The sequence below is a fragment of the Rhinolophus hipposideros genome (assembly GCF_964194185.1).
Source record: "Rhinolophus hipposideros genome assembly, chromosome: 3".
Classification (NCBI taxonomy): domain Eukaryota; kingdom Metazoa; phylum Chordata; class Mammalia; order Chiroptera; family Rhinolophidae; genus Rhinolophus; species Rhinolophus hipposideros.
In genome coordinates, this window is record NC_138049.1 from 69,116,966 (window position 1) to 69,144,064 (window position 27,099).

Consider the following 27,099-nt stretch of genomic DNA (forward strand, 5'->3'; position numbering starts at 1 on the left):
GGGCAAAAAGCAGGAAAAAAACACATACACACAAAGCATAATCCCTAACGTGTAAAAATAAAATGATATACATATACACATAGGTGCACAGGGACAAATATGGTAATAGCTACTGCTTCGTGAACCTTATAATTTTAGTGTAACCTTTTCTGTTTTTCCAATTTTGCTCATCTTACTCTATTTTATGTTATAATTAATATGTATATTTATTTTATCTCTCATTAGCCTGTTAGCATTTTGGGGCCAGGGACCATCCCTTAGTTGCAATTGTAGAGCTCTTTGCTATATTTGGCATTCAAACATTTTTGCTAAACTAAATTGAATGACGTATAAGATGGTCTATGATTCTACTTTGGGAATAGTTTCTATATCTTTAAAGTGTTTTTTTTGAAGTCACATTTACTGTGTTATGTAGTCCAAAACACATCTGGATACAATTCTATTTGACTAGATTATCTATGATTTCAGTATTTTTTTTCTCTTTAAGTGGGTCTATATCCTAATTTAAAAAAAAAAAAATTCTACTCCATTGTGAACTGTGCCCTTCATATTCTGCTGGAAGAATGAGACAAAGAGAACTAACAAACATCAATTTGGACATTTACATCATGTTCTGTATTAAAATAAAATAGGCCTAATATGAACACAAATAGTTTTTAAAATTTTAAATTATATATTTTGTAGTTCTGTTACTCTTTCATGTATAATGCTGATATTTTTCATTCAAAGACAGTTTTGTAGTCATTAATGGACATTTCTGAAGACTTAAGTTTCAATTTACTGAAAATTTAAAAGAGGTATGTCCCTTCATGGGGGATATATGTGCAGAAAATGTAAAAGAAAATCATTAGCACTGTGAAGCACAAAACACTACAGAAAGGGGGCAAGGACACTTAATATTGACAGAGTCCAATTTTAGAATATGGAAAAAAGAGAAAATAAACCATTTGCTGCATTCCTATTATGCATCTGGCAATGCAGTAGGCACTTTGTATATATTATCTCATGGAATCCCTACATGTTAGATTGGTTATCCCCATTTTACAGATAAGGAAATAGAGATTTATAAAGGAAAATAAATTTCCCAAGATAACAAAGCTATTACATAGTAGATTCTAACCCCAGTCTGTCTAATTAAACGAAGCCTTTTTCTCCCGTGCCATTATACCTCGGGAAAGATAAGTTGGTGATGAAGATTAGTTGAAGGACTGAGGAGCAAGTCTCAAAATAAGTTGCTAGTTATGTAGCTTAAATAACAAGGAGACTTGAAGACAAGGTTCTGCTTCAAGGGCAAAGAATAAGTTTCATGATCAGATCTCAGACGGGCTGCAGCGTGGCCTGATGAGGATGCATCTGGAGACTAACTTTCACCTCACTCAGTTTCACGGTAAACACCATTCAGGAATGTGTCATGATTTACTCGTACCAGGTAGACTTGGAGCTAGTCTCCAGAAGGAGAATCTCCAGTAGGCATGGAGCCAGCTCCCAGGAGGAAGGTAGAGTCAGGACAAAGGGAGAACTCATGCCAGCTATCAATCCACAGCTGCATGACTCCATGGGAAAATGCAAAGCTATACTTCCATGGGAGAGCATGCTGTGTCACCACCTGATTTATTTGTTTCCATAAGTTTCTGTATCATTTTCCATTAATGAAACTAAATTCTTTATCTGTGTCTGATGGTGTCTTTCCATCAACACATAAGCCTGTTGCCACAACATTGCAAAGGTTATTAAATAGCTTAGCCCTTTGAATGGAATTCCACTCATATCAGTCCTGGCAGGCTTATCTGCTCACATGCTGAGGGCATTTTACTCATTCTTTAGCTCTCAGAGAAAATCCTACATTCTTCATGAGTCTTCTGATTTTCTTAGGTTAATTCAGGAAACTTTTCTCCATGTTTCAATTGTATTGTACACAGATTCCCATTATACTGATATCTTAGTAATCACGTTGTTCATTCACAAATGTCTCTCTGCACTAAAATGATATTTCTGACCTGATAGTTCTTGAAACCCCAGCCTATCGTACTGTAGGTACTCAGTATTCCTTTGGTAAATAAACCTGGTCCTTGTTTTTATCATTTAAAGTATATATTGTTTGATACCAGCAATTTAACATTGTATTAAACCTAATGCAAAGTATTTTCAAAAGATGACACACAGATGAAAGCATTTTTAGAAAATAACAGTATAAAGAAATTTAAATTTACTAACAATTGTCACCCCAATAAAATTAATAAAAAAAAAAAGAAATAAAAACAGTAAAAGATTGTATATAAAACATTGAACTCCAGTAGAAATTATAAAATTGGACCTGATGCTTCTTTAAGAGAAGATACCTTACTGGTTCAATTTCTTTCACAGTCTAGGAAAATTTGAGTTTTCCTCTTTTTCTTGGGTCAACTTTAGTAATTTTAATTTTTCTAGGAAAGGCAGAACTACACAATTAATTGACATTTACAAAATTAAATTAAGATGTTTGGGGTGACATTAGAGAACAAAAATTTATAGCAAACCCACTAAATGAAATCCAGAAATCCAAAATCCCAAATGCGTCAATCGTAAAAGATATCAACAATCTTTACCCCACCAAAAGATAACAATGACAACCCAGATCTGCCAAAAACTCCTTATGAATGAAGAAACTATGAAAATATCAGAGTAATGCTAACATGTAAACTTTCTTATACTCTCTTTTCACAATTGCAACTTACGACTATTTGATCTTATTAGGATGGTAACTACTTTTGAATTAATCACTTATAGTTACCATAGCTTTCCTTGTCTCCAGCAAATTATAGACTATTTTCTAAATTTTCTAATTTTTTTTGTGTTCATATAAATCAATCTTTAGTTTGGTTCCATTTTTTACTATTCCCCAATTAAATTACTATTCCAACTTAAGGAAAATGTTGGTCAAATTCCCTGAAACTACCACACTAAATAAAATCATGCCTCAGTCTTAAATAAAACAGAGTACTAGGTTTTCCATAAATGTCAATCAGAAATAAGATCATGAATCCATAATGTGTGTGTGTGTGATCAGCTTTAGCAACACATCATTTCTTTCTTTAAATTTTTGAAAAGAGAGGTGCGGTAGAGCAAATAGATCTTGACTTGAGGAAACTTATGACTTAAAAATTTAGGCAGCACGGCTTCACGTCACCTCCAACTAACTCTCTCTACATTCAAAGTTTCACACTACAGAACTGGTCTGCTACCTTCAAGACTCATTTAGAATTTAAAAGAAAAAAATATGATTTGTTGTTTTCTAAAACAGTATAAGAAATTTCAGTATAAAACTTATATTTTCTAAAATCCTTCTAAAAGTACTCAAGTTAACATTTTTAAACAACTATAGCTGTCTTTAAAAGGAGTGGCATCAGGAAGGAAGAGCCAAAGATGGCAGAGCACAGAAACGCTGTGCTTGCTCCTCTCATGACCACATTAAAATTACAACTAAATGATAGAAGAATGAACCTGAAGAACCATCTGAAGTCTAGCTGAACAGAATTCCTATAACTAGGGATATAAAGCAGAAGCCACGTTGAGACTGGTAGGAGTGGGGGAGACACAGAATGGGCCAGACCCACACCTGAGTGTGGCAGTTGAGAATCAGATGAGCCATAAGGGAGCCAGTAGGCAGCAGCAGGTCTCAGGGTATCCTAGGCTTTTTGAAGAGCTACCCCAGGCCCAGTACTGGTGGCAGACATCCTCGGCTGGCAGCATGATCAAGACGTGGAGATGTAGCAGATCTACCTAATACATACAAACAAACACAGAGTGGCACCCAAAATGAGGAAACAAAGAAATATGTCCCAAATGAAAAAAACAGGACAAAACTACAGAGAAAGAACTAAACAAAATGCAGGCAAGCATCCTAACAGACACAGAGTTCAAAACTATGGTTATAAGAGTGCTCAGGGAACTTAGTGAGAACTTCAACAAAAAGATAACAATCATAAAAAAAGACACAGAAACCATAAAAAAAGAACCAGTCAGAAATTAAGAAAACAATCACTGAAATGAAGAATGTATCAGAAGGAATCATCAGAAAACTAATGAAGCAGAGAATAGAATCCATGATTTGGAAGACAAGGCAGCAGAAAACACGCAATCAGAAGAGCAGAAAGACAAAAAAATTGTTTTAAAGGAGGATACTTTAAGAGACCTCTGGGACAACATCAAGCATAACAACATTCATATCATAGGGTACCAGAAGGAGAAGTGAGAAAGCAAGGGATTGAGAACCTATTTGAAGAAAAAAATGCCTGAAAACTTTTTTAACTTGGAGAAGGAAATAGACATATAAGTCCAAAAAGTGCAGAGTCCCAAACACAATGAACTCAAACAGGCCCACACTAAGATACATTATAATTAAATAGCAAAGGTTAAAGAGAGAATCTTAAAAGCAGTAAGAGAAAGGCAACTATTTACTTACAAGGGAGCTCCTATAAGATTCTTAGTAGAGTTCTCAACAAAACATTGCAGACAAGGAGGGACTGGAACAAGATATTCAAAGTGATGAAAAGCAAGGACCTACAATCAAGATTACCCTATACAACAAAGCTATCATTCAGAATTGAAGGAGAGATAAACAGCTTCCCTGACAAGAAAAGCTAAAGGAGTTCATCACCACCAAACAAGTGTTACAAGAAATGTTAAACACACTTCTGATAAGAAACCAGTAGGGGAAGAACATAAATATGAATAATAAAATGGCGATAACTATGTACCTGTCAATATTCACTTTAAATGTAAATGGAGTAAGTACTCCAGTCAAAAGATAAGATAGCTGAATGGGTAAGAAATCAAGACCCATATGTATGCTGCCTATAAGAGCCATTTTGGATCAAAAGACTCACATAGACTGAAAGTAAAGGAATGGAAAAAGATATTTCTTGTGAATGGAAATAAAAAAAATAAAAGTGAGGTAACAATACTTATATCAGATAAAATAGAATTTAAAACAAAGGCTACAGTAAGAGACAAAGAGGGATATTACATAACAATAAAGAGATCAATCCAACAAAAGGATATCATGCTTGTAAACATCTATGCACCCAACATAGGAGCACCTAAATATACAAAGCAAATATTGATGGACATAAAGGGAGAGATTGATAGTAATACAATAATAATAGGGGACCTTAACACCCCATTGACAACTATAGACAGACCTTCTATAAATCAAAATAATCAAAAAAATCAAAAAAATCAAAAAACGGAAAAAGTGACAAAATCCAGCATTCATTTATGATGAAATCTCTCAGAAAAGTGGGAATAGAGGGAATATACCTCAAAATAATAAAGGCCATATATGACAAACCCACAGCTAACATAATACTCAATGAGGAAAAGCTAAAAGTATTCTCCTTAAAGTCAGGAACACGACAAGGATGTCCACTTTCACCACTTTTATTCAACATAATATTGGAAGTCCTAGCCACAGCAATCAGAAAAGAAAAAGAAATGAAAAGCATCCAAATGGGAAAGAAGTAAAACTGTCATTATTTGCAGATGACATGATACTACATACAGAGAACCCTAAAGATTCCACCAAAAAACTTAAAACTGACAGATGAATTCAGTAAATTAGCAGGATATAAAATTAATATTCAGAAATCAGTTGTATTTTTATACACTAATAACTGTCAGAAAGAGAAATTAAGAAAACATTCCCACTTACAATTTCATCAAAAAAAAAAAAAACCTAGGAATAAATTTAACCAATGAAATAAAAGACCTGTACTCAGAAAACCAGAAGACACTGAAGAAAGTGAAGAAGATACAAAAAAATGGAGGCATATACCGTGCTCAAGGATAGGAAGAATTAACATCGTTAAAATGTCCATAGTACAAAAGCAATCTATACATTTAATGCAATCCCTATCAAAATATCAATGGCATTTTTCACAGAACTGGAACCAAAAAAATCCTAAAATGTATATGGTACCACAAAAACCTGAATAGCCATAGCAATCTAGAGAAAGAAAAACAAAATTGAAGGTATCATGCTACCTGATATCAAACTATACTACAAGGCTATGGTAATCAACACAGCATGGTACTGGCCTAAAAACAGACACATAGACCAATAAAATAGAACAGAGAGGCCAGAAATAAACTCATGTCTATATAATCATTTAATCTATGATAAGGGAGTTAAGAATATAGGATGGGGTAAAGACAGTTTGTTCAATAAATGATGTTGGGAAAACTGGACAGATACACGCAGAAAAAATGAAACAGGACCACTTTCTTACACTATGTACAAGAATAAATTCAAAATGGATTCAAGACTTAAATGTAAGACCCGAAACTATAAAACTCCACAAAGAAAACACAGACATTAAACTCTCTGACGTTGCTCTTGGTAATTTTATTTTTTCCTGATCCATCTCCTTAGGCAAGGGAAGCAAAAAGAAAAAACAAATAAACAAATGGGACTACTTCAAACTAAAAAGTTTTGCACCGTAAAGGAAACCATCAACAAAATGAAAAGAGAGTCTTCTGAATGAGAGAAGATATTTGCCAATGATATATCCGATAAGAGGTTAATAACCAAAATATATAAAGAACTCATACAACTCAACACCAAAAAGACAAACAATCCAATTAAAACACAGGCAGAGGACCTGAGTAGACATTTCTCCAAAGAGGACATGCACATGGCTAATTAGATATATGAAAAGATGCTCAACATCACTAATCATCAGAGAAATGCAAATTAAATCCACAATGATACCACCTCACACTTGTTAGAATTGCTATCATTGATAAATCAAAAAACAATAAGGGCTGACGAGAAGGTGGAGAAAAAAGAACACTCATGCACTGTTGGTGGGATTGCAAATTGGCGCACCCACTATGGAGGTTCCTCAAAAAGTTAAAAATAGAACCACTGTATTACTCAGAAATTGCACTTTTGGGTATTTATCTGAAGAAATTCAAACAACTAATTCAAAACGATATATGCACCCCTATGTTCCTTGCAGCACTATTTACAATAGGCAAGATGTGGAAGTAACCCAAGTGCCTGTCAATAGAAGGCAAGATAAAGAAGAATCGGAATATTACTTGGCCATAAAACAGAATGAAATCTTACCAATTGCTACAACACGGATGGACCTAGAGGGTGTTATGCTAAGTCAGACTGAGAAAGACAAATACCATATGATTTCACTTATATGTGGAATCCAAAGAACAAAATAAAGGAACAAACAAAACAAAAACAGACTCATTGATACAGAGCAAACCCAGAGGGGAGGAGTTTGGGAGACTGGGTGAAAAATCTGAAGGGATTAAGAAATGAAAATCCGTAGTTACAAAACAGTCACAGGATGTAAAATACAGCATAGAGAATACAGTCAGTAATGTTGCAATAACTATGTACAATGCCACATGGGTACTGGACTAATCAAAGGGATCACTGCATAAATTATATAAATGTCTAACCACTATGTCTACACCTGAAACTAATATAAAATAATATTGAATGTCAATTGCAACTGATAAAAATATATATTTTTTTAAAGTGGCATATGTTTAAGATCAACATAAACTTAGTCATTGGTCACACTATGCTCCCAAACTTCTACCAAGCAACTAAGAAGTCCCAAGAATGATACTTAAATGGCCTACAAAATAATTACATTTTGAAGACATATGGAAGAAACAGTAAATGTCTAGAAGGTTGTAAGTGAGGAAAGGATTATTGAGGGGTTGGGGTAAGATCTTGAACTGGAAGTAATGAGAAAAAATAGTAAAGAAAGAATATAAAACAGTCTCAAAAACATTCACAGATGGTGTTAAACTGCATCCAATTTTTCCTGAGCTGTTAGGAAGTCATGTCCAATTTTCACACTCTGACATTTTAGATGTTCCTGCAATCTCCATCATCATAGCATAGGTTGCAAACAGGGTTGACAGATTTCCCAGCCTAGGCAAACAAAGTAATCTAAGAGCCATTATTTCCACACTTTCTTCTCTCCACTGAAATAAGTTCAATTAATAGAAAATATAAAGCTGGTATAATAACAAGAAGATTAGGGCAACGGGAAATTAAAACTAAAGCTGAAAGTGAAACAGACCTGAACTAAGGGTCTTACTACGTTCTTCCATGCCTAGAGGGAAAGTACCAGCTTCAGGATGTAACAGCATCCTTTCCTGAGGTCTCAAGTTGTAAGCTCTGCCTAACCAGCAAGCAATAACCAATCTCTAGACCTGCAAATTACCAACCCCAAAATACTACAGTGCCCAAATAAAGTGAGATGCAATTCCCCTAAAGGTTTTATGAACACCTAAATCTATTCAACAATTAATTTAAATTAAAATAATCTCTAGTAAAACTAAAAACCAGGCATATCATGAGTCCAGAGAAATCAGTACTAGAAACTACGTGTCACAGAATAGTCAGCTTTGCTTTCTAGATGCTCTTATTTTTCACCGAGAACTTTAAACTGAGTCAACTAATAATTTTTTTTTAAATCTATATTCCTTTCCAAAGTATATCATCACAATGAATCTTATGTCTAGTAGCTTTTTGTTCATATTTGTTGACAATGTAAACAATTTTTTTAAAAAGAGGTATACAATTGACTTGCTATAGATTTCATTTCTTTTATAATATATTTAATGTTGATTTTTAAATTACTACTTTTCCATTCTTCCAGAGCATAGTAAAATAAAAGTTTTAAAGGATGGTAAGATACAAAAAAAGATTCTTTCAGTTATGTTTCTACTTTTTAGGTCAGGATCTGGTCATCTGGTTATAAACCAAGGCTATTAGCCAAAGTTGGGAAACAGCATTACAAATGGAACATCAAATTGAAGATCAAAACCTTCACTCTCAAAATTCACAGTATGCAGACATATCATCTAACGATTAGTTCTTTGAAGAACCGTAAACGAACAAAGTTTACTTGCCAAATTTCTCCTATTAGTAATATGGAAGTTTATTGGTATTTGCAAACTTAGATTATATACAACCTTTCAAAATTATATAAAATATAATCTAGATCGTAAAGAACTTACATAACTAATAATTCCAGTGGCCCCAATTATTCTTAAACATTCTTACAAATAACTAAGAGAAGTGTTCTTCAACTTTTACTAGAGATACAGTATCTGTTTTTCTATCAGAGACAAATTTTAGGTAAGTTTAGTCTGGTGTCTGATGGCCAAGGTTCAAATCTACTATCTACTTTCTGTGTGATCTTGATCAAGTTGTTAAACGTCTCTGTGCCTCAGTTCCTTCATCTGTAAACTGAAGATGAAAATGGTTCCTATTTTATAGTATCATTCTTTTTTTATAGTTTTATGTTACTAGTACTATAAATTAAATAATGCAGATAAAGAGCTTAAAATGGTATCTGGTATAATAAATGGTAGCTATATGTCCTTTACTATATTTTCGCTTTTCATGTTCTCCATTTTCCTTAAACAGAAAACATACAAATCAATGACAAATGGTTAAAAAAAATGAGATACAGGGGGAAAAAAAACGCTTTAGAAATAAATGTATCCCTTTCAAATTAATTACCTAGTTTAGACTTCAATGGCCCAATATCACCTGTAATTGAATTCCTTGATTACTTTGGTACATTTTTAAAACCTTAAAATGTATAAGATTTTCTAAAAGTTACTGAAAACCTTAAAACATTCTTAGAACAATCCTTTTAGGATATGCTGTTTCTATTAATATTTTCTTGGAGATTCACCTAAGTGAACCTGTTAGTAGTATAATAAAAAGCAAAGACAAAATAGAGACTAGCTCTAAGGAACTAAAATGTGGGCATGATAATGAAAACATAGGTCTATGGCATCATTTTAGGAATTGGTACATTTTCCTATACAAAAACAAAGAAATGGGTGATGGACGTTAGGTAGACTTAGTGACAAAATCATAATGCAAAAGCCAATTAACAACATCAATTGATGAGAAAAGTGATGTGATATGAATAAAAGAAGATAAACAAAATTACGGAATAAAAGACTGACATTTCTCAGGAAGGATGTGGATTTTTGAAGAGTTTCTATTTCTATTACATAAGACAAGGGAGGGTCAGGAGAGGGGGCAAGGGAAGAGGAGAGAGACAGCACTCTTAATATTCTCATTTTTTGTGGACTAATTCTTTGAAAACGAGATTTCAGCACAGCAGAGTTGACTCTGTACCATCTTTTATTAACTTGCTCTAGGCCTTGCTAATTCTTATGCAGACACCTATGTCTGTCCTACTTGTATGCTTGTGTGGGCACACTCATGGGCATGTAAAGAAGTTTCCAGGGGATCAAGCGAGTTCAGAGCAGAGGACGTGGGAAGTTGGACTGGACATTCTTTAAGATTCTTTTTTTTTAAAAAAAAATCATGTTTTGTCCTAATTTTTAGTTTCTTTTGTCTTTCTGTCATCTATTTTTACTAGACGTAGTCAGTTATAACTCATAATCGGACTTAGCTAGTTTTAAAAATCCGTTTTCTTTTCCATCTGTCTGCTAGATTTATTACAGTAGCATCACCTCCACACTAGAGAATCTTGACATAGGATTATATAAATCCCACGAACTGAAGCCATAAGTTACAACAGAATTCTCCTTTGAGTTCAGGTAACATCATGTGAAGACTTTTCCCTGTATAATTTTTATTTCCTAGTTTTAATAAAGTTCTGTCTACATTTCTTGCAGTGTACACTGGAAATTCTACTTCTTTTTTTAGTATCACCATCCCATTCACACTAACACTCATATTTGTGAATATAAGTAGTGCTGCTACTCCGCAGATCTGAGTGTTCAAATAAAATGCTGCTTCGTTCCATATGTTCACATTGCAATATTTGTTTCACAGTACAGCTCATATTTCACTTTATTGCAGAATTCTGTTTCAGCTCAACTTCACATATTTTCCTTTATCCCTTTGCCCTGTAACTGAAGAAAACAACAAATCCAAAATATAGTTTAAAGCTAAACAAATATAAAGGCACAATTAATAATAGAATTGGTTGTTGTTTTCAAAGTCTGACTAGCTAGAAAATTCAAATTGGTTTACACTGACATATAACATACATAGTGCTAGCTAGCTGTATTTACAAAACGCTTCTATCACCTACTTCACAACATATTGGCTTTGCCAAAAAAGTCAGTATTTCAAACACCTAGTCTTCAACATGTTTCATGCTGATGATATCACGATTACAGAACTAAACATTTTGCAAAATAAAAAGGTATGTAATAAGTTTTTGGCATTCAGAAGAGATCATTTACAAAACTCAAAAATAAGTCCTCTCTGTCTCTATGACAAGCTTCCTACTCAAGTACTAAGAAACAGGAATTTGTTAAAATAGAAACAACTTTTTTTTAGCAGTTGGGCCACCAGAAATGTCTCATTTTCCTCCTCTGTACCAATTCACCTCTCCTTAGCTTGACATGAAAGCTGAAACTCTGTGGTCATGTACTGTACATATCTGAACATTTTTTCTTTAGATAAATGTATCCTAAAATAGATATTGGCTCTATTTGACATAGAGATGATCAAAGGCCATGAAAACCAATGCAAATATAAAATTACACTTAAAAAATGCTTCAATTGCATAGAGCATGAAAAGATAAGTCTTATTATGTGGTTTAAAACACAATGCATAAAGTTATTGACAGGATGCAGGGCAGGAGATTCTTCAGTAACAAACTGTAAAGGTAAGAGTAAGTTTTGATTTAATTGCCAATATAGAGTTAACCATTGACATTAACATTTTTCCCATCCAACTGGCAGATCAATCAGTCTTAAGTGGGATGGACAAGAATGGTCTTGGGACATCACCAGAAAAACACAACAAAATGCTAACCAGAAGTTACAAAGAAAGGGAGAAAAAAGGGAGGTTTGGTATGAACTCAACGCACCTTTGAATTCAAAGGAGTCTATTTCCAACTGGAAAAATATTAAGGATTGTGTGAGAGAAAGTGGGACACGTCTAGGACATAATAAAAAAAAAAAAACTTTCACTAATAAAAATCTTCCCCACTAACAATGGACTTTAGATTTTATCTATGAAATAGTCATCAATTTGAAAATGTTATAGACAGTAGAGACTGTTGGGTTCACAGTTGTAAGGCAAAAGACTTTCAACAAACTAGTATTCACCTGATAAATCCACCTATCGTGCCCAACATCTCAAGGGAAGTACCTGTTTATATCACATGAAATTCTATCCTCTCAGAAAACATATTAAGGCTAAGTGTCCCCAAGGCAAACAAATTAATTAGCTGGTAGCAAGTAAACCAAGCTTTGGTCCTTAAGTAACCTTTTTAATAGAGGTTAACACAATGAAGTTAACAACATGCTAGGGATAACTCTGTTTTAGATTATTAACTAAATGTTTCTTCACCAATGAAAAAATATTTTGTCCCAATTTTAAGTAACAAGACAAGTAGTAAGAAAAGTCACGCAAAATGAACTTTTCAGGTATTTAGCAAGTTTCTTTAAGTAGCATTACCAGCATTTCAAAATGGGACTTTTTTTTTTTTAAGGATATTTGTTCTGAAGGAAAAATATGAAAAGCAGGCTTACTCTTCAGAGAAATCATTTAAAAATATTTTATGGACCTTCCACTTGCTTTTTTTTCTTCATTCCAGATGTTGAGAAGTATATCTTTCTTAATTATGTGTCATAATGATCCCCCTTTTCAACTTTAGTAAATATCCTTTTATAGCACGATTAAAACTACTGTTAGCTATGATAGTCTTGGAAGACATTAACAACACAGAAGTTTCATATATAACACCGTATTCTAGTATACAATTTTTAAACACTAGCAGTAAAAAAGTGAATTCATATATTCTTCAGAAGGACATACACATACCCTTCTTACTAATAGATGACCCACTTTAAAAATCTTTGTCAAGTGGTGTTAAGTAATTCCATCATTTTTTTAAATATCATCTTTGATCAACCACGTGAAAAGGAAAGTATTTGCCTACATCCAATCTCACTTCTTCACCTGCTTCCAATATAACAAGGCACTTCTAATTCTTACCTACTAGGACGGAAAAGGCTTTCATAAGCAAAACTACCTAAAATAACGCTTACTTAGTCTGTCTGTGGTGAGAGAAGAATTATAGCTTTGTTGCAAAGATCAAGGCTAGCACAGACAAAACTGTCAAGAAAAGCAAAGGGAAGGGAAAAAAAAAGGGAAGGAGGCAAAAAGGAAGGAAGGAGGAAAAAAGATACTGTGGTTCCCTGAAGGGCCAAGAAGGTATCCAAGTGGCATGCCCACTAATAGGAGGACTTGGCTTCTTCCAGGTTGACTCAGTGTAAACACAGGTTAGTCCAGGTTCTAGTTTTGTAAAATACAAGAGTTTTATTAAAATGAATACTGTGTTTAACTTATTAGGTAAATTGATAGATGCATACAAAATAAAACACTCCATCATATTTTATCAACGATTGTATAGTACTTCTTTATTTTACTGTACCTGAACTATGTTTTTGGAACTGCCACAGGAAAGCTGGTTTCAATAAACTAAACTATAGGGTTGTGTCATGTTGGAATATTATTCACAAAATGCATTCAAGTTGGTCTCTATGCACACTTAGGTAGAAATCCAAGCCCAGAAAAGTTCATGGTTTGAAAAACAACGCATCCATTTATTGACAGAATGCAGAGGCAGGAGATGCTTCAGTAACAAACTGTAAAGGTAAGAGTAAGTTTTGATATCTTTAACTGCCAATATAGAGTTAACCATTGATATTTTTTAAAGACTAGTAGAATATAAAAGAGAGAAATGGTACTAGAACACTAAAAATACAAAATCTCAGGGAAAACCAAGACTCAGTCTGTTTCAGAAAGCATTTAACAATGCAGGCATGGTGAGTATTTTATACTATTTGTATTCTAAGATGGGAATTTAAAATTGATCCAGGAAAGAAACGTAGCTATGAAAAGGGCAAACAAATTCTTTCAAAAGACAGAAAATATTCAGGACTTGTTTTAAACAATGACACAACTATAATTGTGGATGATAGAAATGTGGATTTTGAAATGTTAGTCATCTTAAGGCACTTCTTAAAACATAAATATTTAGACGCTCTTAAAAAAATAGTCATAAATTATACTTTTCACCTAAATAGTTCTGATGAAGATAAATAGTCTCCTGGTGCCATCTGCAATATAGAACTAGCGTAAGAGCAAATATCATTATATGATCCTCTAAAGGACTGAAACAGAAAAGTAAAGTATCTTTCCTCAAATGAATCAAGAATTAAAATAAAGCGCCTTATTTAATATAACTTGAAAAAACTAAAATATTCAACACTTCCCTAATCAACTGCAAATTTTCAGATATTTCGGCAAATTAACACATCTTGAACACTTTCATTAATATTAAAAGATTTGAAAAAAATAAAAACAATTATAAACCGGATGATTTCTGCTCATAGCTTTCATTTTCAACTGCTTGTTTTTTCAGTAAGTGCTGATTGTAACCTGTCTTACTTTTCACAAGTATTTAGATTCAAACTGAGCAGAAAAGTCATTGAAATAGTTAATCTCTATTTTAATGTCTATTTTAAACTCAACTATGTTTGGGTGATCTGTGAACTCATTCATGAAAAGCGATGATGGTCCTGTAACAAAACAAACTAATTTGAGCTATAAATTTAAGTACTCTAAATTATCAAAATAAAATGAGCTTTCAACAACAGCAACTTTACCCACCAAAATGCATGACAAACTAGCTAAGAAATTTAATTCCGTATCCAGGAGGCCAGCCCAGCCCCTAACTGATTGTGAATACAACTCTGACAAAACATACCTCACATTTTATTACAAATTTAATATGCTTCTTCATATTTGCCTAAAATGTTGCACAAAGTGGCCAAGAAAATTGGCCAGGGCATGGATACATGCTCTGTCTCTTACTTATAAAATTTTAAATAACTTTATTATAGTTTGAAAAATTTGAAGACAAGGTTATCCATTTTAAAATATATATTTTTACATACGAGAAACTATTTCACATCAAATAAGGAAATGAAATATTTTAAATCATGTATACTAATTTTCTTTAAAACCACAAATAGGTGTTCAAGAATTACTGCTTTGAAAGGAAACTACAACTCTTCAGGTGGTAAAATACAATTTAAAGTTACCAAATAACAGAAATCACTGTAACAGGGTAAAGAAAGTAATGCTTTCATTTAGAGAGTCTATTTTACTCATTCAATAGTCTATTCATTCTATGAAACTTCACTATCTTTTTTAAACCTCATAAGTGTCTTTTTTAACCTCATTTGACAATTATGGGGCGGAGGGGGGAAGCACCACCAGATTATTCAAAAAAATAATTCTTTGGCAAAGGATATGAAGCAGAAATGTGAAGGATATAATATCAGTGCCCGTTATTGAAGTAACTTTAGGTTTACAAGGACAAAACAAATCTTTTTTTTTTTTTGTCAACAAATTGGAGTGGTGGAGTGGGCAGCAATTCAGTCTATCAGGTTTTATGACTAGGAATTTCTATAAACAACATAAATGAGCAGGAATATCCCTCTCCTTCAAAGAAATGGCTAACAACAGTGATGCTTGGGGTCCAACAATTGATTTAAATTATTCAGCGCCTTCTTAGTGACAGGCATGGATCTAGGCACTAAGGTTGCAGGCGTGAACAAGTCAGGCATGAAGGTCATGAAGTTTGCCTTCCACTGGGGGAAGGACACTAACCAAACAAAAAAGACACCTGCAGACATTTCAAGGGCTATGAAGATATTTCGAGAGAGGAATGTGATGGAAAAAGACTCTGGGGTGCAGGACCTACTGTAGATGAGACATCAGGAGAGCCTGAGGAGGCACTGTTTATTTCAGGACTGAGGTTGCTGCGGAATCTACATACTCCTGCAAAGAACTTCTATCTTGTGATAAAGGAGTACACTTTTATAGCATAACCTTTCAGCTGAGCACACTTCCTTTCAAACATTCCAGCAGAGTTCGTTTTTCCCATTCAATTGGCAGATCAGTAAGTGGGGTGCACAGAAGTGGTCTTGGGACATCATCAAAAAAACACAACAAAATGCAAACCAGAAGTTACAAAGAAAGGGAGAGAAAAAGGGAGGTTTGGTATGAATGCATGTTTGAATGCAAAGGGGACTACTTCCGGCTGGAAAAATATTAAGGACTGTGTGAGAGAAACTGGGGCACTTTATCATTGCCCAGAGAGATGGAATGTGGATGATCTTTTTAATGACTGGCTTCCGTCCAGAAAGATTTCAGAAAGAATGCTGGCCATGCATTATAAAGCTAATACCCAATGAAGGGAGGTAACATAAGCACGGGATCATTACATGCGAGTAATGTTAGTCTCAGTATCACTGACCAATTAACACAGGAAACTTAAATAATATGAACATCCCAATATAATGCTGCTTTCACTTTGATAATGAGAGCAATGAATCAAAAATGTACCATGCATGTGCGGGACAGAACTAACCTGCACAATAACCAAATCCATGCAGTGGGGTTTCACTGGTTTTAAAACCAACCCACATCACAAATTTGCGTATGTAACCATCCCTATGAATGACAATTCCCCAAAACTCACATGTACATGATTAAGAAACCATGTCAAAATAAAACATGAAATTTTAAAAATCATTTCTACGAGCAAAATGGGCTCTCTTATTTGAAAGAACTTAGGAAGACTTGCCGTGCCCTGTGAGAAATTTAGCTTTTCATTACTATAAAGTATGCTGTATGTACATAGAAAATAAAGAATTGAGAAGAAAATATAAATCTACAGTTTTATTTTGAAGTTTTTTTCCTCTACCTCGACATACGTATTTGTGTGTGTGTTTCCTTTTTACAAAATTGAGCAAGTAAAACACTTGCTCCACAGTGAGCTTTTCACTTAATAGTATATGCATGCAAATATCATATTATCAACTATTCTTTTATGATTTTAATAAATCCACATTCATAACTTATTCAACTGTATTCCTGTTGTCATTAATATCATTTCAAATATATTCCTATCAAACCATCAGCACTGAAAGGAATGCTTTTATACATTTTTGTGTGTAACTCCAAAGTGACAACTGCTAGAATTCCTGCGTCAGAGAAAGTCTTGATACACATTCCAAAACTGATTCCTGGAAGAATAAATCAATTTCTACATTCACCCTACACCATCATATCAACACTAAATATAATTCATTCTTAGGAGATAACACTCTTATGGATAACAAATGATATTAATATTTCATTTTCAAAATTCACATTTTTAGCCATAATAAGTGGCATACGGTATCATGTTTACTGGCCAATAATAATTCTAAAAAAAAAAAATCTGTGTCTGACCTTTTAAATTAAGGAGTTATTTCCTTATTGATATTTAAGAATGTTTGATGTAATATACATATTAATCTTTCATCGTGTGTTCCAACACCTTCCGTTATTCTCCTATCAATTGTACTTGTTTTTGTCACCCAAATTTTTTTCATGATATGCAGATATATTAACCTGTGACAATAAAACTAATCCTATTGCTTTTTTATTTTGTGCTAAAAATGTCTTACTCATCACAATATCAATTATTTCCTAAATTTTTCTTTCAGATTTTTGTAGTTGGGTTTTCTTTCTTTCCTCCCTCCCTCCCTCCCTCCCTCCCTCCCTCCCTCCCTCCCTCCCTCCCTCCCTCCCTCCCTTCCTTCCTTCCTTTTTTTTTTTCAGTTCCTTTAGAGTTTATTAGAGCAATAGAAAGCAAAGGGCAGATTTGAGAGATATTTAAAACCCCACTGCTAGATGGGCTTGAAGCATTGGGGTTGGATTGAGATGGGGAGGAAATGGTAAGGGACAGGGAGAAGCTAAGGAGGCTGCTGGGGAGGGATTCCAATTGAGAAAATGGCATTCCATGCTGAGCAAATACCATTTAGAGATTGAACCCTTTACTAACTACTTTATTCTTCTCCTTTCCTTAAACATCGTGTTTCTTGAAATAGTAGTTTATCTTCCTTATTTCAAATCTTCACCATTCATTCACTCACCAGCCCAAACACAATGTGGCTCCCAAGCTTTCATCAATTCCTCTGCTTTCATCAAAGTCACCAGTGTCTTTCAATTGTTGTGTTCAAGGTATAACCATCAATCTTTAGCTGACAAACTCTGGAGGATTTAATATCGTTGGCAGTATACTCCATGGTAAAACTCTACCTACTTGTCTTCGGTAATGGCTTGCTCCTACACTCTTTCTTCTCTGTGGCCACTTCTTCTCACTCTCCTTTACATCTCTTCTTCTTCTCTTTCTCTTAAATATGAATATACCTAGGTACTTCTTCAGAAACTTCCGATCTAAAGACTATCCGTTTCCTGTGTGAGAATACCAGCCCCCATGACCTCAGTCATCACCACAAGATGATGATTCCTTAATCTTTTCCTACACCTTAGATTCTCTCCTGAGCTGCAAGACACATTTTCATCCCCATTTCAAATATTACAAGTCTAAACTGAATTCATCATCTTCTATAAAATATGTGCATATGCCTGTTTTCTAATATTCCCCCAGCTTAGTGAAACTGCACCTCCATTCAAAAATCATCCAACCTAGAAACCAATCTAAGCCTTATTCTTGACTCCTGCCCATCTCTCTCATCTGCTTCAGTCCCTGCCCCATTCCCATCTAATCAGTCAGCAAGTATTTCTTTCAGATTCTCCCTCTCACTCTCTCTAAAATTCACCTTTCTCTCCAGCCCCATTCCCGTGTCCTCAGTTTAGAACACCCTTAAGTCTCTTACTTGATTTACTCATATAGTTTCTTAATTAGTCTCTTGACTTCTTGCCTCACCCCTCCCAATGCACTCTCAACATAAGTGCCAGAGTTTTTTCTAAATTATAAATCTTTTGATGTTAATCTCATGCTTAAAATCCTTTAATGACACCCATTTGCCTTATAATAATATAGTTTATGATAATAATTGTGAACTTTTTTTTTTAGTTCCTACTGCTTCCTATTTGCCAGAAACTTTATAAAGTGTATTTGAAATACATTCTATGGAAGAATCTGAATTTATATCTCTGTGAGCTGGCTCTACTCTGTCATGTCTATTTCCTCCACATAACACATGCAAAATAATTCCTCAGTATTACATATAAGATTCTTTAGGATTTAATTCCTACTGACTTGCTGACCCTTACTTTGTGCTGCAAGCTTCATGTGCTACTCTCCAATTGTACCAAAACCACCTTAATCCTTAGAATATCAAATCTTTTTCCTGTCTCCTTATTCCTATTGTTCTTTCTAACTGGAATCCCCACCCACCTTCACTCCCAGGGTCATACTCATCCTCTAAGAGTTGACTCAGCTGTCACATCTGGGATAGATGATAAGTACTTTATAATTCCATAATCTTCTGAATACTTCTCTATCCTAGCATGTGCCATAGTATACTCATCTGTTTAGCATCTACTTCTTCTACTAAACATTTAAGTGTGTCTAAAACAACAATTTTATTTCTTGAATAAAATGACCAAATTAAAGATGTGCCCAGAGCACTCAATAAAGGTTGGTTGCAAAATTAACTAACTCTCAGGAAATGGGCAATGGGTCAGTGCGATCAACCTATTGGAGTCAAAAAGGGAAGTGAGCACTAATACTGGACACACTGGTTTGGGCAGATAAGGATCTTGAATACCGACATAAAGATCTATTTCTATAGCCAAAGACAATCTACTAAAGGTTTTCAAAAGAAAATTAACAAAAATTTGATGTGTGTTTTAAGAAAATAATGAAGAGTAATGTGATAAAACATGAGAAACTAAAGAAGACAATTTAAAAGGTCCAGAAAAAGTTGAGAAATAGAGTTCATTTTGATACAAGCTGACTTCTAGACACTGGCAGATTTCCATGTGCCTTATCTACCTTTTGTTTCATGTTAAAATCCTTCCACATAAACCATTTTATCATACACATTTTTTATCACTACCAAATTAACATGAAATTGAAATTTTGAATCTAACACTCAAGAGCCAACCTTGAAAGTTTTCAATTTGAAAATTTCAAGAATAGCCATGCAAATGGTAGAGCCTGCCCAAGAAAAAATGGGGAGAATTAGAGGACTGATGGTGGAACCTTGGCCACATTTACACTAATAAGAAAAGGAGAAAGAGACATTGATGGAGATAAGGTGTGGTCAGGGCAAAAAGGAGGACCAAAGGTGTATACCATGGGTTTACCTACAGTGATGTAGCAGCCCCATCCATGATGCGTCCCTGCAAGATTTAGTCTTTGGTTCCTATCAACGGCTGTGGAAACTGCTTAGTGAGCATTCAATAGGCGTTAGGGCAAGAGGCCATTTTAAAAAGGCCATCCTATAACTGAACACTCTACATTAAACTGCTGTTTCTGATGCTCTGCCTTCATCTAAATAGAGTTTAGTATAGAAGTACATTTTTCCTAATTGCAATATCTGTTGTTGTTGGCAAATATTATGCAACATGGGTTTAAAAAAAAAGTAAGATGATAAAATTGCACAAAACTAGTCATCAAATTGCTACTGGGGTAGTTTGATGACTCTTACTTTATAAGCATAGTAACTTTAATGAAACATATTTCCATGATGTTAAAAAACTCAAGACCACTTAGAACCTTTTTCCCCTCTTCTTCAGATTGATGCTTTAATAGAGTGCTTGTAAATACAGTAGTAATAATAAGTTCATCAGAAAAAAATCCTTCTGTATAATCCTAACATGAAACAGTAAGAAAAGCAAAATTCCTTTACTTTAACTTATAAAAGTTCCCTTTTACACAATGATTTGTGTAAACCCTATAAAAATCCTCTCAAACTATTACAATATGATTACCTTAAAAATTGTATGTCGGTATGCACAACTTCTGAGTTCTTATTCTAGGAAAAGGGACCGCACAGAAAGGATGGAACAATGGTATGGAAACTTACCATTCTCTCCAATTGGACTCTTTATTACAGACTTATTGGTTCCATGTGTTAAAAAAAAAAAAGAAATTCAAACCTTTAAGCCAACCCCAGTCCCTAAAATTTTTGGAACTCTTATTAAATATTAAATCCAGAAGAAAAAAAAAAAACACCATTTTTTTTATTATCACAAGCCTATCAGAGTCAAGATTTATTTCATCATTATGGGAATGTGTTCGAAATTAATAAAGGTTGGTTTCTAAAAGGCTTAAAGTATGCTGTTAAAAGCTGCTAAAATACCACAAATTACTTGATCTCAATATTTAAATAAATAATGCCTATTTTGAATATTTTGTTCTGAAACATATAATATAAATTCATTTGGGGGAATACTGAAATGGTTGAGGTTAACACTTTTTTTGCACGGTAAAGATTTATTTTTAAAGCTGTGGTTATATAAAGCCGAGGACTACAAACATCACATAAAATTAATTCATATAATTTTCTGAAACAAAATCTTTGCTCAAACTATACAATGAGGTCAATGAATTACCTAAACTCTGTTGTCTTTGTACTTTTCTACAAATCGGGCTACACAATGGGAATGCGTAACTCCCTAAAAGAAGTACATCTCCAAGTTTTGGTGTGTGTGTCAAATGAAAGAAGGAAAAAGTTCCCTCGCCCCAAAGTGAGAACAGATGGGAATGTAAAATTAGATGGGAAAAGACAGGGAAGCTTTGGATGACTGACCAAGAAATCTCCCCGAGGGGAGCCAAATATACCAGACCTCAGCTTGTTCTGCTTCCCAGTTAACTTCCAAATTAAATCCAATAGGAATGCAAAGCAGTCCTTAGATTCGATATATTAGTTTTGATTTTTGTAAGCATTTATATAAAAAGTGAAGAAACTATGGATAAATATAAGTTAAAAAATTAATATTCAATCAATATAGTGTGCTAAACACTTTTGTGAGTTTAACATTACTTCAAACTTAATGTTCGCACTGAAATTTTTAAAAATAATTAATGGCTTTATAAACAAAAGGCAACAGGCATGAACAAACTTGCATACACTGAACTCTTTGTATGATGAAAGAACTGTCTGGCATAAATTGAAAGTTTATGTAAATAAAATATGAATATGTTTCATAGTCATTCTTTTCATATTTTATCTATATAACTAAAAATAATCTTAATGGTAATGACAGCAGCAATTCCTACACATAGCAAAAAAGTACCTTTTTTTGATACCCAGTTTTATATAGCATGATACAATTTTTCTATCTAAAAATACCAACTATAATCTTAAAAGAATACTCTTTTTAGTGCTATATTCTCTTCAATATTTTTTATTTTTAATATGGGTGATACTTTAGAATTTGAGGAAAACAGAAAATGATGCGTTCAGATTTGAATGTATTTAAAAACAGTAGTTTATTTTTAATAATCATTCGCTTAAAATATTGTAAGGTTAAGAGCAATTTTGTAAGATTAACCATGAACTTTTAAAAAGCTACCAGATTATCTTCACAACATAGTGCTTATGGAGTGAGCTGATTATTTTGTGCATGCTCTCTTTCACATAAAATTTATATTCGTTGATAAAAAGAGAATAACTCTTTGTTTTTCAATAAATTGTTCTAATCAATAGTGTTCAAAATTATAGATCATTCTCATCCACAATTTCAAACTTCTTTTCCAAGGCAATAATGAAAAGTTCTGTGTACCTTTTCCCTGCCATCCCAAAAAATTGGCTTTCAATGTCTTAACCCTGTTTTATCTTTTTTAACATCACTAAGTATACACAACAAAAGTAAATATAGAAGAAATATGACTCCTTCCAAGTGGTGAAAGCAACTGCATCTCACACTTAAGTGATTTCAGTTTAAACAACCCAAGGCCCTGATAATTTCATACGGCCTTCACTTTTAATAGGGAATGAGGCCTTTCAAAGAAGATGCTTAATAAATACTACATTGCATTTAGTTGAATATGTGCATGAAATAATTACTGAAAAGTAGATTTTATTGTTCAGCATACTCTAAGTCATATGCAATCACTATTACTAAAAAAGAAGAAAATCTCTCAAGGTGTCTAGCTTTCTCTCTCTCTCTCTCTCTCTCTCTCTCTCTCTCTCTCTCTCTCTCTAATCTCTCTTATGAATACATAAAAGCCACAACAGGCAAGCTTTTGGGGATACTATGTTGATTATATTTTATTAAAATTCATTTTCAACACTTTCCATCTATGCAAATAAAATTTGAATCAAGCAAAAACTATTAACATTTTCAACTGCATCCTCATATTAATAAACCAAATTCTAATTCCCCAAAAAATATCAAATGCAGATCCCTCTACAAATTTACACTCTTGCCTTCATTCATTTTCTTGTTAGTTGGTTGAATGATTTTAACATGTAAAACAGAACATTTTATAATGAGGCCAAAACTGCTCGATATTCTTCTGCTGGGTGGGGAAGGAGGCTTTGAATACAGAAGGCACATGCACACACACAACGTTTACTCAATATTCCTGTCCAAGTCTCAGATCTTCCACTGTCTTTTTAAACTGGGTAAGCCGCAAGCACTTAGGATGACAAAAATTTACTATGAAAGGAATATGATTTGCTTAGGTCAGGATTTCTCAGACAGCAGACACCTGAGGATCTCTGGCCATATTCTTAGGTGTCTGAAAGTGGTATAAAGTGTCTTCTTCTGGTGTCTTCATATTATGATATAAATATAATTATATTCTAGATAATCTCACTCACAACTTTTAGCACCTATTATTACAATTTCAGGATCTGATTTTGATACAGTGTACAGTGTTTATGATCTTGTTGGTAGTAGCTTGTGGTGACTATGTTTAACTCATCATATGGTGTTCCTCAAACTAGAATTCATAAGATGTATTCTTGGGACAAGAGAGATATTTTTCTGTCAACACCAGCTACGTATGAATCAAGATCAACAGACACTAGGTTAGACAATTTTTCTAATTCTTCCCCACTCCAAAAAATGTTACATTCTATTGTAGCTTACTAATAATTTATGGAGATCAAATTTAGAGAGCACACTTAGAGAAAGCAAACTTCACAAGAGAAGTTACATATGTTCTATTTGTTTTGCTTTTAGATTTAAATGCAAATTAAACTTCTGAGATAAGAATAGGATGGCATTCAGTGGGCAAAGTGAAAAAAGGCTGTCAGATAACCATTAAGTTAACAGTTCTATTAGCCACAGTCACTACCGTTTCAAATGGTTTAATGGACTACATATTAACTAGGAGTCAGAAAATCCCAGTTTCTTTTTCCAGTCTTGCCTCTGAATTGAAATAGCATCTTGGTGTTAAAATGATTCTTGCAACCCCTACTTTTTACAAAGTTAGTACATTATGCTACTCAATGAATAAAATGCACAATAAATGCCAAGTACACGTTATATGATGATAAGCAGTATGTTTCCAATTTTAATTTATATAATAGGAAAACAACCAATCTACAAAACTAAATTTGCTTTACTTAATTTCATCAGTGACAATATATAACATGTAAAAATAACAGTATAAATTTTGTTTCTGAATATAATTATAGATTATTTTAATCTAGTTTTATGAACATTTATAAACATAATTTGCTTATCTAACTTAAAAATATTTAGAGTTTTGTCAATCAGAACTTAAAGATATTTTATTGGTAGAAATCATTGTTTACTGGTTAAATGTTTAAAAATAAAAGCTTATCATTACTCATATATCATAATCATATCAAGTTTTTGAACCATATATTCTTAAAGGAATTCGCGACTTATATGTATTTTAATAATAGAGTCATCTTAACACCAGCAAAGAGAAGTAAAATGCTTGCAAACTGCAAAGACATTCTGAATTTAAAATGCATATCCTTTACACTTAAAATGTATTTAATTTTTAATTTTAAAAATTAGGGAAATGAAACATTTAAATCATCTTATTCATATCTGTGATATAAATGTGAATATCAGTTTTAAGTAAAAATTCTCCATAAAGAGGTGTAATTTTTCCTGATATGCAGCATCTTAACTCAACACTTTTAAAAAAGAAACATGTTTTTAAACCACTTATAAAGTGTTACCAATAGCATAATAAAAAAATTACTAATTAAACTGATAAGCTGTTGATTTTAAAATTTATTAAATTTAAATAATGGACTTTTTATAGATTCATTTTTTTTGTAAGGTGAAGGCAGAAAATCTAAGATCAATTTTATAATCAATATATTTCATCATAAGCTTAAGTTTTATCAAGAGAGAAATATCACATTCAGATTTAAAAGTGTTCTGCTATCCTAGCAAACAAAACTGACATTAGTTTATTAAACTCATTTGACACTTTCTCCTTCTTACAAAGGAATTTTCAACTTCATTATTTTAAAATTTCTTTGCTGGATGATGTAATTACACCATAAACTATAATTAAACCATCAAATGACAAATGTGCATTTCCAAACAGTGCATACTTTTACATATTGTGATAAGTAATTTCTTCTTGGAATACATACGCAATTGCACAAATGTTAAAATTCGTGCCAAAACGTTACTCTACCTGAACTGTAGAGCTGATCTCCGACGCAAAGCCACCCGTCAAAGGAGCCTCATGACTGATTAGCAGTCGCCCTGTTTTGATTACAGACTGAAAAAGAAAAGGAAAACCTGGTGTTGCAGAGAATATTTTCAAGTATGTGATGGTAGTTTTAATTAATAAAAATAAATTATTTTATTTCAATAAATAATGAAAAATTAGTAATTCAATTTTAAGTTACAATTCCCTTTCAACTGAACATTCATTTGATTTTTGCCATTAAAAGTTTTTCAATAGTTTATAATCCTAATACAAAACAAAAATGAGATTTGTAATTCTATGTGTGTCATTAAATATGCATTCCATTATAAAATATTTTGTATTATAAACCAAATTACTATATTTCACATTTTCATTTCTCAATATCATTTTTTTCTTCATATTACTTTAAGAATAAAAGGGCATTTTTGTTCACTTGGGGGTATATTTGCATATAAATAAATAATCTGAGAAAATACTGCTTTGTGGAAAAGGAAAACACAAAAATAGTATGTAAATGCTGTAGCAAAGAAAAGGCTCAAGCTACTAAATATTCAAGGAGACTTAGAAGGAAAAATTCATTGTGAAAGTAAAAGGCTTATATCCCTCTTCGTCCACGTGCATTAAAATCTGGTTAACAACCACAACCCCATTTTAATGTAGAAAATCTGACAAATAATGATGTATTCTGAATCCTGACTCAGTGTGGTTGTTCACACTGTGCATGATGTATTCTGTACAATAATAAAAAAGGATAGCTATGCTATCATAGAAGGAGGCCAGCTCTGTAAGGTAAAAAGCATTAAAATCAACAGCAAGTAATAACTTGAAATACTTTGAACAATTACCATATTACCAAAGAGAAGTGGTAATTTCTCCTCTACATGTCTAATAACTTGATATCACCTTCCTTAAATTCTAAATTACTATTTTATAAATATGAGATAAAATCTTCCAAGCAGAAATATCTACATAGATTAAAATTTTTCCTTCATCGGAGGAAACTAGAGTTTAGAATTTTAAAAGTATGCAGCAGTTTAAACTAGCAGATGTTAAACTCCAAGATATGGCCAGTAGCTATGACAAAAATAAGTTATTGTATCTACTAAGTAAATAGTGACTGAAAAACATAAAATTTTATGAACACCTTAATGAACATCATCCCTATCCCCAGTGAAATGCTAGCCTTGGGATACTGGTATTTGGACATTATCACTATGATTAATTATGTCATTTATGACAGTCACAAATTAAATTTCAATGTAGCTGGTTAGAAATATAAAGAGACAATAATATTCTACAATCACGAATAAACAAATATATTCTCAAAGTGTTCTCTGAAAAAACAGATTTGACCATCCCACCTTTCTTATAGTTCTGAATCCCAGACCTCTGCCAACGTTAAAGCATATAAGGATGAGGTAGGTAAAATCCACCTCAGCTTAGATAGTGCATCTTAATTTTCTAAGACACAGAAATGGGAAACTTCTCTAAAAATGCTGCTTTTACCTTAAAACTCCACACAACAGAACTGGTACTTTTTATCTGAGTTTAGGCCTATGCAAGATCAAATGACAGCCTTGCGCTGGTTCCTGA

The 27,099-nt window shown here is 33.2% G+C and overlaps 1 protein-coding gene across 9 annotated transcripts in view; it reads right to left on the minus strand.

Moving 5' to 3' along the window:
- Positions 1 to 27,099, minus strand: part of BCKDHB (branched chain keto acid dehydrogenase E1 subunit beta) — a 235,262-nt gene that overhangs the window by 82,678 nt on the left and 125,485 nt on the right. For all 9 annotated transcript variants that reach the window (XR_013992523.1, XR_013992524.1, XR_013992525.1 and 6 more), the window contains exon 9: positions 25,489 to 25,575. Coding sequence is in view for 6 of the 9 variants with exons in the window: in XM_081037742.1 (XP_080893868.1) it covers positions 25,489 to 25,575 (87 nt within the window). In the remaining 3 variants the exon portion in view is untranslated. The remainder of the gene's footprint in view (positions 1 to 25,488; positions 25,576 to 27,099) is intronic.